At 65.4% G+C, this 16,333-nt stretch overlaps 1 protein-coding gene across 1 annotated transcript; it reads right to left on the minus strand.

Moving 5' to 3' along the window:
- Positions 1-5,419: 5,419 nt before the first annotated feature.
- PIPOX (pipecolic acid and sarcosine oxidase) lies at positions 5,420-15,845 on the minus strand. Its single transcript, XM_050929279.1, has 8 exons — positions 15,720-15,845; positions 14,623-14,771; positions 9,387-9,600; positions 8,760-8,942; positions 7,790-7,933; positions 7,301-7,459; positions 6,699-6,774; positions 5,420-5,883 (listed from the first exon to the last, which is right to left on the minus strand). The coding sequence occupies exons 1-8, from the start codon at positions 15,843-15,845 to the stop codon at positions 5,753-5,755; spliced, it is 1,182 nt and encodes a 393-aa protein (XP_050785236.1). The 3' UTR covers positions 5,420-5,752.
- Between the last annotated feature and the right edge of the window lie 488 nt (positions 15,846-16,333).

Below are 16,333 nucleotides of genomic sequence, written 5' to 3' on the forward strand. Positions count from 1 at the left end.
GAGCCCTCAGTGGCTGGTGTTAATTATTTTAAGTTATGGTAATTTGGAGGAGCCACTTATTTGCATAATCGCACTCATAATCTCTGCAGCCCGGTGCCCTGGTGTCTGCTGGGTAGTGGAGGCCGGGCCCAGCCTTGGCCCCTTCCCTGAGCATTTCCGCTGGAGGGCCCGTGCAGCCCGCAGCAGCAGGCCCCTGGGGGCCACCAGAGCCTTTGGCTAGGCCGGGAAGGGCACCCACAGGCCACCAGCAGCCCCCCACTGCCGGGTGCAGACGCTCTTCACTTCCTGCCCCCCAGCTCTTGCCCTGCGCTTAGACGGGTCCCAGAGCCCTTGGGGCCCTTCGAGCGGGGAGAGGCAGAGCTCCCTGCCTGCCCCTTCCCCAGGGCCCTGCAGCTGGAGCCCCCTTGCCTGCCAGGGCTCCCCTCATGCCCCGGGGAGATGGGGGGTCACTGCTCCATCCCTCCTATGCTGGCTTTGCTGACCCATCTGTCACCACGCGTGCCCAGTCAGGTGCCAGGCGCACGCCAGCCCCTGCGCCTCCCCCACGCCTTGGCAGGAGATTCACCTTGTTCCACTTTGCTGCTGCTGTGGTTGGCAGCTGGGCATGAAGCTGCTGCCCAGGGCACACCGTGCCCTCTGCCCACAGCAGTAAGGAGTGGGGCCATGCCAGCCCCTCCTCCCAGCCAGGGAGTGCGGAGCCCCACGCCCTGTGCCCCAGAGGGACAGAGCCAGGGAAGGGACTTGCCCAGAGCTGTGCAGACAGACCGACCGAGGCAGAGGAGCCCAGGAGTCCTGTTTCCAGCCCCTTTTCCTTGCACCACGTGCTGTTTGCGAGGCAGGCTGGCCCTGGGGTTGGGGTTGGGGTTGGGGTGCCGGCTGGGGCCAGGGGAGTCCCGGGTTCATCTCCCTTCCCTGCCCCAGACTCCCTGGATGACCCAGGGCCTGTAAGCAGGGGCGGCTCTAAACATTTCGCCTCCCCAAGCACGGCGTCATGCCCCGGGGGGCGCTCTGCCGGTCCCACAGCTCCGGTGGACCTCCCGCAGGCGTGCCTGCAGAGGGTCCGCTGGTCCCGCAGCTTCGGTGGAGCCGCGGGACCAGCGGATCCTCCGCAGGCATGCTGCCGAAGGCATCCTGCCTGCCGCCCTCTTGGCGACTGGCAGAGTGCCCCCCGCGGCAGGCCACCCCAAGCACGAGCTTGGCGTGCTGGGGCCTGGAGCCGCCCCTGGCTGTAAGGGAGGCTCCGTCTATGCTAGGCGCTGGAGGTGAATCCCAGCTCAGCAGGTAGTCCCAGCAGTGCTGGCTGCCTGCACCCAGGGCCAGGGGTACGGACTGGGGCAAGGCAGGTTTGCAAAGGGGCAGCCCAGTCCTTCTGGGGGTTCAGGGTGTTTGGATCACCGCCTGTGCTGCTGCGGCTCTTTGCAGGGGCTGGGGGGAGTGTGTGCACAGGAGCTGGCGGGGGCTCACCCCCAGCTCTACGGGCCTCCTCCCTCACCCTGCCGCTCCCAGACAGGAAAAGGGAGCCGAGAGCCCGTGGGGGCAGCTGGGCTCCCAGGGGGAGCTGCATGGACCCAGAGCCCTGCCCCACCCCCCCATGCTGTCCCCCTTCAGTGGGGGAAGCGATCACTTGCGCCTGGAGCAGGGGAATGTGGCCATCGGCCATGGCAGCCATTAAGTTGACCTAATATAAGGTGACAGGGCTGCAGGGTAGATGTGCCTTCACATGCTGCAGCAGCAGGGCCAGTACGCCCACCGATCGCTAGCCCCTTCCTGCCCCAGGCCTCGGCCCTTTGCTCAGCCCTCCTGACAGCGCAGCAGGACTCGCTCACTGGCTACCGGGCTGCGAGGGGAGCTCTGTGCTGCAGGCTCATTGGTCTGCTCTGGGGCACCCCGAATCCTAATCAGCGAGTGAAGAGCAAATGTGGGGACCTGTGTCACGGAGTGTGGGGGAGTCCAGCCCTGCACCCCTCTTCCTGGGACTCACAGTGACTCTCAGCCAGCCAGTAAAACAGAAGGTTTATTGGACAACAGGAGTGCAGGTTACAGCAGAGCCTGGAGGCCCAACCAGGACCCACCAATCGAGTCCTTCTGGGGGTTCAGGGTGTTTGGATCCCAGCTTAGGATTCCCTGAATTCCAACCACCCAGCCCAAAACCGAAACTAAAACTAACCCCCCTCCAGCCGGCCCCTTCCTTTGTCCCTCCTTTGTCTGACTTCCCGGGCCAAGGTGCTAACCCCCTCCCTCCTGTCTGGCTCAGGTTACAGGCTTAAAGATCCTGTCCCTCACCTAAAGACATGCCCCACACAGACAGCCCCTACTCCATAACATCTCTCCCCCCTTCGAGACTGAACTGAGCGGGGTCACTCTGCCCAGTGACCTGGGGAAGTTCAGGGCCCCCTTTCCGGGACAACGCGTCCGCTATCAGGTTGGCACTTCCCTTCACATGGACCACGTCCATGTCATGGTCCTGCAGGAGCAGGCTCCACCTCAGGAGCTTGGCGTTGGCTCCTTTCATCTGGTGCAGCTAGGTCAGGGGAGAGTGGTCGGTGTACACGGTGAAGTGTCGCCCGAAGAGATATGGCTCCAGTTTCTTAAGGGCCCACACCATGGCCAGGCATTCCTTCTTGATGGCCGCGTAGTTCTGTTCCCGGGGTAGCAACTTCTTGCTCAGGTACACGATGGGGTGTCTCTCCCCCTTTTCATCCTCCTGCATTAACACCGCCCCCAGTCCCGTGTCCGAGGCGTCCGTGAACACCGTAAAGGGTTTGTCAAAATCTGGGTTTGCTAGAACTGGGCCACTAACCAGAGCCTCCTTCAGCGCCCGGAGAGCCTGCTGGCACTGCTCAGTCCAGATCACCTTGTCTGGCTTCCCCTTTTTGCACAGCTCAGTGAGGGGGGCGGCTATGGCGCTATAGTGGGGCACGAACCTTCAATAGTACTCCGCCGTCCCAATAAAGGCCTGGACCTGCTTTTTGGTTTAGGGGACAGGCCAGTCTCTGATCACCTCCACCTTGGCTGGTTCCGGCTTCAGGCAGCCGCTCCCCACCCGATGGCCCAGGTAAGATACTTCAGCCATCCCCACCTTGCAGTTCTCAGCTTTTATGGTTAACCCAGCCTTTCGGAGTCAGTCCAGCACTTGTTTAACCTGGGACACGTGGTCCTCCCAGGTCCGGCTTAAGACACAGATGTTGGGCACCATCTGATCTGAGGCCACCACCTCTGGCTGGGCCAGCGTCACCTCTGCGCCCGTGTCCCAATACCCAGTGACCTTCCTCCCAGGGGAACAAGGCACTCTCTCTGGAGGGGCAGCCCTGCACCCACCCTGTAAACCAAAAACTCAGAGCCTGGAGCATCCAGCCCCCCAGAGGAGCTGACCTGGAGCCCTACTCCCTCCTTCGCAGGTGGTACGCGGCCAGCCCCCCTTTCCTGCGAACGCTGCCCCTCATTTGGCTGGGTCTCTACCAAGTTAACCAGGTGTGGGGTCGGTCTGCTCAGTCTGTCCTTGAGCCTGGGGCACTGGGACCGTATGTGGCCCCTCTGGCCACATTGATAGCAGCTCATGTCCCGTTGGTCCCCTCGAACCGGTCGGTTGTCTCTGACGCTGGGCGTTCCCCTTGGGAGGGGGTTCTCCCTATTCCCCCTTTGGGAGGTCCCAGGATGACTCTCTCTCTGCATCGCGGTGGGCCTGTTCCTTTGGGACTCCTCCCTGCCACCCCTCAACCGGCTCTTCACAAACTCATCAGCCAGCCGCCCTGCATGTCGCGGGTTCTCTGGCTTTTGGTCCCTCAACCACAGCTTCAGGTCCACGTGTGAGATACACAATGCCACACGCCCAGCTTGCTGCCTCTGAGTGATCTGCCTGATCCAACAGGCCTGGAGATTGCCACATCTCCGCGGAGCTCCTCGAGTGTCCCTGGACCGAGCACTCTTGTGAGGCAGGTTCCTTGGAGCCAGGGGTCCCCGGATCCCTTCGGCCATTGGCAGCGAGAGCTCCTTGCACCACAAGAAGCAGGGGTGCTGCACAGCTCCGGCTCTGGCAGCAGGCAGCAGGGTGGCTGCACCGTCCACCCAGCATGCCCAGCTCCAGTTCAGCCTGGGTGATGGACCTGCAGGTGCCTTACCTGTGCCTGCTGCACGGATTCGCCCGCTCCCCGTGGGAGATGCCCAGCTCAGCCTGTCATGCCAGGCAGGACCAGGATCAGTGCAGCAGAGAACCAAACCACCGGGGCGGGGTGAGTGCACCACACGCTGCCCCTGCCCAGGCACGGGGCCCTCGCACCTCCGCAGCCCCCTCTGAAGTGATTCCTCACGCCCAGCGCTGCCCTTAACCCTACGCCAGAAACCCAGGGCAAGGCTGGGCTGCCCCATGCACGACCTGGCCTGGGCCTCGGGTCCTTGCAGACGGGCGGGGCAGGCCCTGGCGCACGGGGCTGCGTCCATGCTGGTGCCGTCGGCTCCAGAGCCCAGGCCAGGAGCCGGGCCGGGAAACGAATGGGGCAGGCTGGGCACGCGGCGCCATAAAGCCTGCGCTGCACTAATGCACTTTCATTAAGTGGGAGCAATCGAATGATAATAAAATGGCACATTTAACATTCAAACAGTCACTTGCCCCCTAAGCGAGTGTGTCTCCGGCTCAGACAGCTTCATCGGCCTGAGCCTGACGCCGCGCCGGGAGGAGCGTGTGCCCAGTGGTGCCGCTGCAAAGCACACGTGTTGGGGGGGGCCTGCTGAGGAGGCGGTTTCGTGTGTGGGGCCAGGCGGGGGCAGCTCAGGCTCCCTTCCAGCGAGAGCTCGCGCCCAGGCCTCACCGCTGGCTGGCCAGGGAGCGACGCGGGGCCAAGACCGGGCTTGGGGTCTCACGGCGCCGTCGGTCGGTCTCCGAGTGAGCCAGGGACCCCCATGTGTCCGGCCTCACCCTCACCCCCACCCCCACCCCCACCCGTCCAACTTACCGCCACCCGTCCAGCCTCACCCATCCAGCCTACCCCCACCCATCCGGCTCCACCCCCACCCGTCCGGCCCCACCGTCCAACCTTCCCCCACCTGTCCAACCTACCCCAACCCATCCGGCCTCACCCATCCAGCCTACCCCCACCCGTCCGGCTCCAGCCCCACCCATCCAGCCTACGCCCACCCATCCGGCCCCACCGTCCAACCTACCCCCACCTGTCCAACCTTCCCCCACCCATCCGGTTCCACCCCCACCTGTCTGGCCCCACCGTCCAACCTTCCCCTACCCGGCCAACCTACCCCTACCTGTCCAACCTACCCCCACCCGTCCAGCCCCACTCCCACCCGTCAGGGCCACCCCCGCCCAGCATGGTGGGGCTTGTTCAGTTTCCTGAGGCCCAGGGAGCCCCCAGCCCCTCCACGCCAGCCGCGGTCCCCCCAGCTGGGGTGAGAGAGAGCTGGCACACGGGGCTGGCTTGCCAGGGATTTATTGCTTGGAACAGGAGGGGGAGCCCTGTGCTCCCCTTGTCTCGGTCTGTGTGTGCCCGGCACAGGGGGATGCTGAGACCCAAACAAACCGGAGAACAGAGCCCAGGCAGAGGCCTGACCCCCCCCAGACCCACAGCCAGGCCCCCTGTTTCTGCCTGGGCTCGGCCAGCCTGCAGAGCTTGGGGCCAGCGATGCTGGTAGCAGAAGCCCCTGGGCCTGGCCCAGCTCCAGCATGGCCGTGCCCGTGAAACCTGAGGGTGGATGGCAGCTGTCCCCTGGTCTCCTCAGCCCCGGGGCGGCCCAGGCGCAGGGCAGGCTACAGGGCAGCGGCAGGCAGTGCTGGAAAGCGGCGGATGCGAAACGGCTCCATGGCGTAGGACGGCTCCTCCCCTGCACTGAGCTGGCACAGGAGCTTCCCGACCACGGGCGCCAGCTTGAACCCATGGCCTGTGTGGGCAGAAGCACAGAGACTCCAGTCGTCTGGGAACAGCCGCCCCGAGAGCGAGCCCTGTGCCACGGGCACTGCCCACGCCCGCCTGCCCCCGGGCTGGCACAGGCCTTGGCCACCCTGCAGCTGGGGGGGGGCTGCACCACACCTGTCCCCGTGGGGTGGGACCAGCACTGGGGCAGGGCTGAGCTGTGGCAGCAGATTGAACGGGGCCTGGGGATGGAGCTGCGGGGACAGGGGGCAGCTGGGCCATCCCAGCCCTTTGAGGAACACCCCGGTCCCGAGGCAGCCATCCCCAGCACTGAACTGGCACCGGGGGCAGGCACTGAGCCCCTGACCCGCTTACCTGAGACCCCCCCCGTCACTCCATCCCCGCTTATCTGAGACTCCCCGACACCCCACCCCCGCTTACCAGAGAATCCCCCCAACACCCCACCTGGGCTTACCCAAGAACTCCCCCTGCCACCCCATCCCCGCTTATCTGAGACCCCCCGACACCCCACCCCGCTTACCCGAGAACCCCCCCCAACACCCCACCCCCGCTTACCAGAGAACCCACCACCACCCCATCTCTGCTTACCTGAGACCCCCCCGACACCCCACCCCCACTTCCCCGAGAACCCCCTGCCATTCCACCCCTGCTTACCTGAGACCTCTCCTGCCACCCCACCCCCGCTTACCAGAGACCCCACCACCACCCCATCCCCGCTTACCTCAGACCCCCCCAACACCCCACCCCCACTTACCCAAGAACCCCCCGCCATCCTACCCCCACTTACCCAAGGAACCCCCCTCCCACCCCACCCCCACTTACCCGAGAACCCTGCCCCAATGATGATGTTGCGGAACTTGGGGTGCCGATCCAGAACAAAGTCTTCATCTGGGGTGTTCTGTGGGGAGCCAGTGTGCGTCAAGGAGGGCAGAGCCCCACCAGTTCAGCACCCCCCAGGGTGGGCGACGGGGACACTGGTGCCCTGGCTCCTGCTGGGGCGGGGAGGGTCTGGGAGCACCAAGTGACTTTGGAGGCCATCACCTGGCCTGTCCATCACCACCCATGTGGGGCATGAACTGGGAGCAGGCGCCTAAGCAGAGGCCAGGCTGCCTGGGAGCCAGGACTCCTGGGTTCGGCCCTGGCACGGGAGTTGGGGCTAGCAGGTTGGGGAGAGGGGGACCAGGAGCCAGGACTCCTGGGTTCGGCCCTGGCACGGGAGTTGGGGCTAGCAGGTTGGGGAGAGGGGGACCAGGAGCCAGGACTCCTGGGTTCTGGCCTGGCACGGGAGTTGGGGCTAGCAGGTTGGGGACAGGGGGACCGGGAGCCAGGACTCCTGGGTTCTGGCCCTGGCTCCCGGCAGGGGGTGACCATGTGGTTTGGCAGGCGTGGGGAGGGAGTTCTCAGGCCCAGCGTCTGCCCCTCACCGTGTACATGCAGTGCTCCACCACGGCCGGCTCTGGCACCAGGCCTGGCAGGTATTTGCTGATGAAGTCCTGGAGGATCTGGATGTCGGGCAGGGCTGAGGTCTCGGGCAGCCGGTCACGCTCCTCGGGGTCTGCCAGGCTGCCAGAGTGATAGCAGATCTGGGGGGGGTAGGAGGGAGGGTCAGGCCAGCCCTGCTCCTTCCCAGCGCAGCCCCGTGGAGCACCACAGCGCTGGGCTCTCCCCCACTGCCCGGGCCCCCAGGATCCCTCCCCCCGAAGCTCTGCACCCGCCCCCACCCCTGCAAGGGCAGGGCTGGCAAAGCTCAGGGCTGCAGCAGTGGGGCTGCATCAGGCCGGGAAGCACCCATATCCTGCCTGCCCTCCAACAAAGTGTGTGGAGGTGTGTGTGCACACGCGTGCAAGGGTGTGTGTGTGTGCCCGTGTGTGTGCGTGTGTGAGCTGGGCCCCCTCCCTGCTGCCCCGTCTCACCTTCACCAGTCCTGGGTACTCATTGGAGGGCAGTCCGTAGATGTGGTGGGGGGCGCAGAGGGCCAGGAAGCAGGGGAAGTTCGCTGAGACCCCGTAAGCCCCGGGGACCTTCTCCTCCCAGTAGCAGACGTTGATGCGCAGCGTCTGCGGGGCAGGGAGCACATGGGTTGCTGCCCACCCGTGGTGAGTTGTCTCCTCCCTGCCAGGGGGTCCTGGGGTGCGGGGAGATGTGGGCGAGAGCGATGTGGCTCCCGTGGAGGCGGGAGCATGTGGGAGTGGCAGTGCAGTGAGCGAGGTTCGGGGCCAGCCGGACCCACTACCATGTGCCGAGCACAGACAGCAGGGCTGGCAGGCAGGGAGGGAAGCCAGGTCTCCTCCTGGCTGGCGCCTGGTGCCCTGTGCCCATCTGCTTACCCTGACCCAGCTGAGCTCCTAGGCCAGTGCCCCCCATGCCACGTGTCACAGCAGCTCCAGGCAGCGACTGCAGGGCTCTGACCAACCACACAGCCACCCCTGGCAAGGTGCACTAGTGCCTCCCAGCCCTGTCCGCACAGGCATGCAGCCCTCAGGCACATGCAGGGACACGGAGCCCCACGGGTCCAGCCAAGCGTGAACCAGGGCAGGGACACGGAGCCCCACGTGCTCAGCCAGGGGTGAGCCAGGGCAGGGACACGGAGCCCCACATGCCCAGCCAGGCGTGAGCCAGGGCAGGGACACGGAGCCCCACATGCCCAGCCAGGCGTGAACCAGGGCAGGGACACGGAGCCCCACATGCCCAGCCAGGCGTGAACTAGGGCAGGGACACGGAGCCCCACGTGCCCACCCACGGACGTGCATGCGTGGGTGACCCGGCTGCAGGCAGGTGCCGTGGTGGAAGTGAGCTGTGCAGAGCAGCAGAGAACTGGGTAACAATCCTGTGCTCTCTGGCCCTGCCCCACGTCACCCTGGCACAGCTGGCGCCAACCCTTACCTGGAGAGGCAGCTGCAGTCCCAGCGGGGCCAGGAGCTTATTGGCCCAGGGGCCAGCTGTAATCACCAGACTGTTGGCTTGGTACACACCTCTGCTGGTTGTCACGGTAACCACGACCCCCGGCTTGATGTCAGTCACCTTTTCACCGTCGTGCAGGGCTCCCCCGCACCGCTGGAACCCGTCCTGGGGAGGGAGCCGGCTCAGCCTGGGGCGGGGCGGGGCGGGGGGGCCCTGCCCGAGGGATCGAGCGGTGCAGCTTGGTGCTCAGCCCTTGCAGTCAGTGGGGGTGAGCCTGGCCAGGGGACCCTTCATTCCTGGGCTCAGCATGGGTGTGTGCTGGGGCCCCACGCGGGGTGCTGGCTGCCCAGGGCCGTGCAGAGGGCACGTGCTGGGGATGAGAAATGCCAGGCAAAGCAGTGCAGCTCCGGGCACCGTGTGGCAGCACCCCTGGGTGTTCCCCACCGGGGCAGGGACTCCAGCTTAGCCCCATCCCGTGGCCATTGGCCTGGCTTGTGGCCCGGCCGGACCTGTCCCAGGAGGTGATGCTGTGGGTACCCCTATCTCCTGGGGCAGAGTCCCCGGTCCCTGGCCACAGAGAAGCCGCCTGCCCCAGGCCTAGCCCGGTACCTGCACAGCCCGGAGTGCCCTGTCCGCGGAGAGTACCCCTGCAGTGTGGTCAGACACGCCCACCTCCCCGTGGTAGGGCCGGATGCCAGGGAAGCGCTCATGCAGTGACTCTGTGGTGAACAGCTCGCCAGGGACGTCGTGCTTCACCAGCGTCCGACACCAGCGCTGGAACTCGGGGTTGGTGTTGGCCCCCAGAACCAGCAGCCCCGTCTGCCTACGGAGATGGGCCGGGGGAGCAGAGTGTTAAGGCACTGGGCAGTCGCTGCCCACGTCCCGGCCCCGTGTGTGGTGTGCCACCATCTGCCACGAGCCCCCTCCATTGCCAGCCCCCTCTGGCAGGCTGGGATGTGGAGCCAGAGAGCGGGGCGGTGACTTGCACAGGGGCCGCCAGCAGGTGGGTGGCAGGGTCCAGTCCTACCCACTGGACCACGCTGCCAGGGAAGCTGACTGCAGAGGCAGCACTGCCCATGTTCCAGTATCGGGTGCTTGGTGCAGGCTGCCACCCCTGCAGTCGGACGTGGTAAAAAATCAAAGGTTAGGGGCCAAGGGGCCAGGCTGTGATGGTGCCACGTGGCACCCACCAGGCGCTGCCTGAGCCGCCATCTTCAGCGCAAGTGAGGGGGGAACCTGCAGGGCCCAGCTGTAAGCTGGGGGAGCCGGGGCTGGAGTAACAGGGGGCTGAGGGGCACTGGCAGAGCTGGGGGTTGCACGGCGGCAGGTTGTCCTGTGGCCATGCAGGGAGCTTGACCTGGATCCCTCCTATCACTAAATGCCATGGGGGTGATTCCTGCCCTTCCCAGCGGCTGGGCAGTGCTAATTCCTGCTCCCAGCAGTCAGGGAGGGGGCGGGAATCTCCCCTCTGAACCGCGGCTGCTGCTGCCCCACAAGAGACTGGGTCTGAGTCTCTCCCTAGGCCGCGCCCTCATGAGAGATCCCTGAGCCCTGCCAGCCCACGGGCCAGCCCAGCCCCTGTGTGGAGAACAGGCAGGGCCCTGTGGGGCAAGGCCAAGGGATCTGGGAGTCAGTCAGCCAGGGACAGCGGAAGGGGCCTTTCTGCCGGGCTCCCGTCTAATGAGATGGATGGCTCCATTAGCTCTGACCCTGGCTAGATGGGGAATCGTTTATATGCTTATTTCCTTAATGGCTCGTCCTTTATAGAGTCGATAAATTACTGGGCGTCCGTCTCACCCGCCATGCGCCCTGCTGCCTTCGGAGTCAGCCCCCGGCCACAGTGCTGAGTGCCCCCAGGGCAGGCCAGAGCCAGGGCAAGGGCTGGGTGGCCCCACGAGTTGCTGTCCCAAATGTGCGTCCGGGACGGAGTTCAAAGCCTCATTTGGAGCCCAGGGAGAATGTCTGGGGCTCTCAGGCTGCCTGGCTGCTACTGCACCTGTCTGCGGTGAGTGCTGCTGAAGTATGTCGGGGGTGCAGGGCTGCAGATCAGGAGTGAGGGGCACCGGCAGAGCTGGGGGAGCCAGGCTGGGCTAGCAGGGGCTGCGAGTCGGGAGTAGGGGGCACCAGCAGAGCTGGGGAGCTGGAGCCAGGCTGGGCTAACAGGGGGCTGCCAGCTGGGAGTGAGGGGGCACCGGCAGGGCAGGGGTGAGGAATGTCCCAGGGCTGGGCTAGCAGGGGGCTGTGGGTAGGGAGTGAGGGGCACCAGCAGAGCTGAGAGGGCAGGGCTGGGCTAGCAGGGGCTGTGGGTCGGAAGTGAGGGGCACCGGCAGAACTGGCTGGGGGAGGACTGGGCTAGCAGGGGCTGTGGGTCGGGAGTGTGGAGCACCGGCAGAACAGGGGTAATGGGGTGGTCTGGGTCTGGAATGGCAGGAGTGCTGTAGATCACATGATTGGAGCCTCTGTGAGCAGTCAGTTTGTGCGGTAACGTATCAGCCTGAGACCTGTGCTCCCTTGTGGAGTATGTCTCAGTATGCCATGAGTTTGCCCTGTGCTGGGCGGGGGTGGGGGGGCGGACACTGTCTGTAGGAGACGGGGAGCCCAGGGTCAGGTGGGCAGTGTTGCTGCATGCTGTTCAGTGGCTGCCATGTCCCACCCCAGAGGTGGCTGCAGGTGGCTGGCAAAGTCTAAAGCCAGCTCACGGGCCATGTGGGAGCTGGTAATTAAAGGCAACTGGACATCCCTGAGCCCGGGGGAACAGGCCTCGCTGGCCCCCTGCTGCAGGTTATTTCCCCCACTGGGTCAGGCCAGGGTCTGGCTGAGGCTGACTTGGGGTAGTCATGAGCCAGTGAGAGTCACCCGCTTCCTGGGGCACAAGCAGCAGCTCTGCCGGGCTGGGAGTCCACGGGCTCATCCAGCAGACCTGCTCCCGGCCTCTCCCCCAGGCCCACCCTGGCTGGGCAGTGCCTAGGGAAGGCTAAGACAAGTGGGGCTGGAGGGTGCTAGGATGATGATGGGTGGGCTGGGGGGGGGGGGCCTCACCCTGAGCCCTAAGGATACTTCGAGAACCTCCCAGGGCTGGCGGCAGGGGCTGCCCCCAGCCTCGCTGCTGTGCTCAGCATGGCACTGGCCTGGAGAGCAGGCTCTGGCTGCCTGCCCCTCCCCTACATCCTGGCAGCTCTGGGCCAGGTGTGCTGGGGGCGGAGTCTGTGGCTGCACCCCAGGCCAGGTGGGAGTGCAGCCAGTCCAGTAAGGCCCCACCCAACACCTAGCACCCAGTGCAGTAGGCCCCTTCCTGAGCAGATGAGCGGGAGGCTGAGCACAGGCTGTCCTGGTATGGTTCCTGCAGGGCCTCAGTGGCCCAGGGGCTGTGAGCTCCTGGGGGCTGCAGCCCAGGCCTGGGCCATGCTGGCTGGCTCGCTCCTGGGGGTGCGCTCTGGGCTGCTGTGCCCGGGCACTGCCTGGCCCTTGCTGGCATGATTGGAAGTGGAGGATGTATCGAGGTCTGGGACACCCCCCCTAATGCGGAGGCCTCTTGCAGTGGTGCAGGTGCTCGCCCTGTGGGCCTGGTCCCCTGCAGCTCTGCCCCAGGAGCTCTGCATGCTGGCATGTGAGGGAAGGGGTTTCTGAGCTGCTGGCAGCCTCGTGCCAATGTTCACAGGTGGGCTGCAACCTCCCTCCTGGGCTCTCCATCCATGCCCAGCCCTGCACTGCAGCCCCTACCAGCCCCCTGGGCTGTGGGACTGTGGCCTGGATGGAGGGGGGCCCCATCTCTCTGATAGCAGCTGAGCAGTCAGCCAAGGACCGGACGGATGGAAATTGATCATTTGTTTTCCCCTGCCTGTTAACATGGCCTAGCACGGAGCTGCTGCTGGTTTCCCCTCTGGGAGCGGGTCACGCCCTGACCCTTCCAGTGCTCAGCTCCCCAGCGCTGAGGAGGCTCGCAGGGGCTGCTGGCAATGTGGGCTGGCACAGGGGATGTGACCAACTGGGAATGTTCTTAATGTTTGCTCTGAATACTGTGTTGGTGCCTCAGTGTCCCCATGGCAGTTCTTAAGTGTCTAGGCGGTGGGATCAGGGTACACGGTTGCTACAGAGCAAAGGGCCAGTGCACCTAAATGCCTGGCCCTCGGTCTCCTAGCAACTGATGGCCTGGGCCCCTTCTCTGCAAAGGTGCCAACTGAAGGTGTTGGAGACAAAGAGATCAGGTGACCTCCTGGCCTGGGAAAGGAGCTGAGCAGAGAGGAGGGGCTGGAGGGGGTTTTGGAGTCTGGAGCTGGCTAGGGACAAGGAGTGAAGTGCAGATGTGGGGATCTGGCTCACTGCCCCCCAGAATGGATCCGGCCAAGGGGTCCGGTTCGCTGTACCTACAAGCTCTGTTTTAGACCCTGTTCCTGTCATCGAATAAACCTCTGTGTTACTGGCTGGCTGAGAGTCACGTCTGACTGCAAAGTGGAGGGGCAGGACCCTGTGGCTGGGGCGGGCTTGCTGTGGGAAGCGCACGGAGGGGCAGAGGATGCTGAATGCTCCAAGGAGAGACCCAGGAGGTGAAGCCGTGTGAGCTTCTTGCCCTGAACAAGTCTGCTCCCAGGGAGAGGAGGCTCCCCAGAGTCCTGCCTGGCTTTGTGGGGAGCTGTTCCAGAGCATCGCCCAGGGACTCCGTGACAGGGGAGTAAGGAGCTGTAGGGTCTGCCCTAGGGGACACTTCGGAATCCCGGGAGCTGGCAGGACCCTGGCAGGGCCCCGCCCCGTTCAGAGCAGCGTGGCAAGTAGCGGCTCTGTACCGCTCCCGGGAGATCCTCATGGGCTGGGGGCTGCAGGAGCAGCGAGACCCTCCCTGCATTTCACCAGCCTGCGTCCGGGCAGCGCTGCCAAGCAGGATTGCTTGGCCCCGCCTCCGGCTCCACCTGTTTGTGGCGGTCGCCAGAAGAAACCAGTTCGCACTGCCTAGGGCCCAGGCCAGGGCAGGGGTTGTTATTGCTCAGATGTGGCTCATACTCAGTGCCAGGGACTTTGCTCCTTCTGCTGTTCTTTGCTGGGCCCCGTTTGCGCTCGCTGGCCTGGGCACCCTGACCAGTGGGGGATGGGCCCCTCCATGCTCCAGGATCCTGGCTGGACACAGTCCTGCATCTCCCACTCCCGGTTCCCTTCCCTGTGCTGACAGCAGCCGAAGCCTGGCAGGATTGCTAGCCTCTCCTCCTGGCCGGGGGCGGGCTGTTCGAGGCATGCCTTGGTGGGCTGGCACAGCGCCCTGTTGTGTTCTCGGGCCAGGCCCAAGGGGGGCTGGCCTGGGAGTGCGGGGTTCAATCTGCTCTCATTCGGGCAGGCCCCGCAGCGAACGGAGCCACTGCTGAATCTTGGGGCAGTAAAATCCTGCCCCTGCCCCTGCCCCTGCCCCGACGAGGGGCTGAGCCGCTCTGCCAACGACCCCTTCATGCTCTGCTTGGTCTCTGGTGTCAGCTACTCCGGGCAGCCTGCCCGTTCCTTTCCATTGCTTGCAGTGTCTGGCCAGAGCTGGGGTGGAGTAACCCAGCGGGGGCCAGGAGCTGGGGCAGGCTCCCTTTCCCCAGGCCCCCATGCCAGGCTGGCTGCCCCTGCGGCTCTGACAGCCGGGCCGAGGCCTGGAGCATGATGCTAAGTGTGGGCCGTGGGGCCAGCTGGCTTGGCATCGGCCCGGCTGCTGTTCTGCTGGGGCCCAGCAGCACCAGTAAGTGCTGAGTGCGGCAGCTCCGGCCCTCTGCCTCCCAGCCCCCAGCTCTGAGGTGTCAGGGCTGAATTCCTCCCGCAGATCCCTTTGCCAGGAAGCCCAGCCCCCGGGGGGCAGCACCCCCCACTCGTGGCACCTCACCTGTACAGTGAGACACCAGACTCGGCTTCCAGCTGCTCCCACAGGTGGTAGCTCTCTGCCATCATCTGCGAGTAGTGCTCCTGGGGGTAGGCGTGGCGGATTATCCGGCTCTGGCCATGGGAGCTGCCTCGGGAGTGAGGCAGGGGGAACTGCCAGGATGGGGGGACATGGGGAGGGTTAGCCAGGGATCCCAGCCTGCTCTGGGGATGCTGGTTCCCTCTCCCAGCCCTGTCTGCGGTGCTGCTGGGAGCCTGCACCTGGGCTGGGGCAGGGGATCCTAGGGCAGCGCTGGAGCCAGCCCCCCTGAGCTCTGCTCCCTCCCCATGCTGCAGGGGAAGCTGGGGGCAGCAGCTGCCCTGGCGCAGTGGGCAGAGGTACCCAGACCTTCCCCCCTCTTTGCCATCACTTCCTGAGTGTCTGGGTTCCAGCTGCTCTCTGCCCTGGCTGTGGGGCACCCCATGGGCACGGCTGTGCCACACGACCCTGCCTGGCTGGTGTGATAGCTCGCGGGGGCTGCAGCCTGTTGGCCAGGGCTGCCCAGGTGTTGCCCGCTCCGCCGGGAATGCAATGATTCACCCCAGCACCTCTGGCCAGTGCTGAGCCATGCAGGGTCCTAGGTGCCAGGTGGGGTCATCTTGTTGCTCCAGTCACTGATCTCCACTGCAGGGCCCCCATGCAGCAGCGTCACACAGCGCCAGCCGCTGCTCTCCCAGATGGCAGGTCCTGGCTACCGAGAGCCCCTGGCATACGGGCGGTGCTGCCCCTGAAGTGCTGTCGGGGGGCAGGTGAGGGTGTGCCTCCCAGCTGCAGGGACCCCACCTGGAGGGGGGGAGCAGGGGCTTAGCTCCCCCAGCTCTGGGGGCTGGGCCGGAGCCTGCAGCGGAGCTGTGCTGTGCAGTTTGTGTCTGGGGGGATTTCCGTCCTTCTGGCTGGGTGTCTGCGGGGTCCCGGTGCCCAGCTGCCGGAGGGCGCATTCTGCCTCGCTCCTGTGTGGGCTCAGTGCTGGAGCGGGGCCTGCAGCGGGAGCCTGCGGGGCTGTCTGCCCTGCAGTGTCCCTGGAGCTGCGTGTCCGAGGGGGTGCCTGGGAAGGGGGGTACCTGTTCCAGCAGGAGGGTCTCTCTGCCCCGCTTGGCCAGGTGGTAGGCAGTGAAGGACCCCTGGATCCCAGCCCCCACCACAATGGTGTCATAGAGGGAGCTGTGGGGCTCGCCTGCAGCCGCCATCTTCAGTCCTTCAGCTGTTGCAGGGGCCTGGAACGGGAGCCAGGAGCAAAGTTCAGGCTCCTGGAATGGTCAGGCAGGAAGTTGTGTGGAACTGACTCCAGCAGCCAGCGCCAGCCTTCTGCATCTGAGTGCCCGGGGCTTCCTGTCTCCCCAGCATATGCCCTGGCTGCTTCCCCTGCCACGGGACCTGGAGCAGCCCAGCCCTCGGCGGGCGTAAGTGCACTGGGCATTTCCCACCCACCCCATCCCTGAGCAGGGCATCATGTGGCCTCTGCCAGGCCTGTCCTGCCAGGGACTGTCCCCGGGCGCTGCTCAGCTGCTGGAACCCGCAGGACTCCTGCTTCCCTCACAGCCATGCCATGCAAATAGCTCTGGCCCCCGCCCGGCCAGCTCAGTCCCTGGGGCACCATCAGCAAAGGGCATAGGGGGAATCCAGGGCCCCCGGGAGCAAGATGAGGAGCACTGGGCAAACTTCCCTCATGCACTGC

Source organism: Gopherus flavomarginatus, chromosome 19 (assembly GCF_025201925.1).
Source record: "Gopherus flavomarginatus isolate rGopFla2 chromosome 19, rGopFla2.mat.asm, whole genome shotgun sequence".
Lineage (NCBI taxonomy): Eukaryota > Metazoa > Chordata > Testudines > Testudinidae > Gopherus > Gopherus flavomarginatus.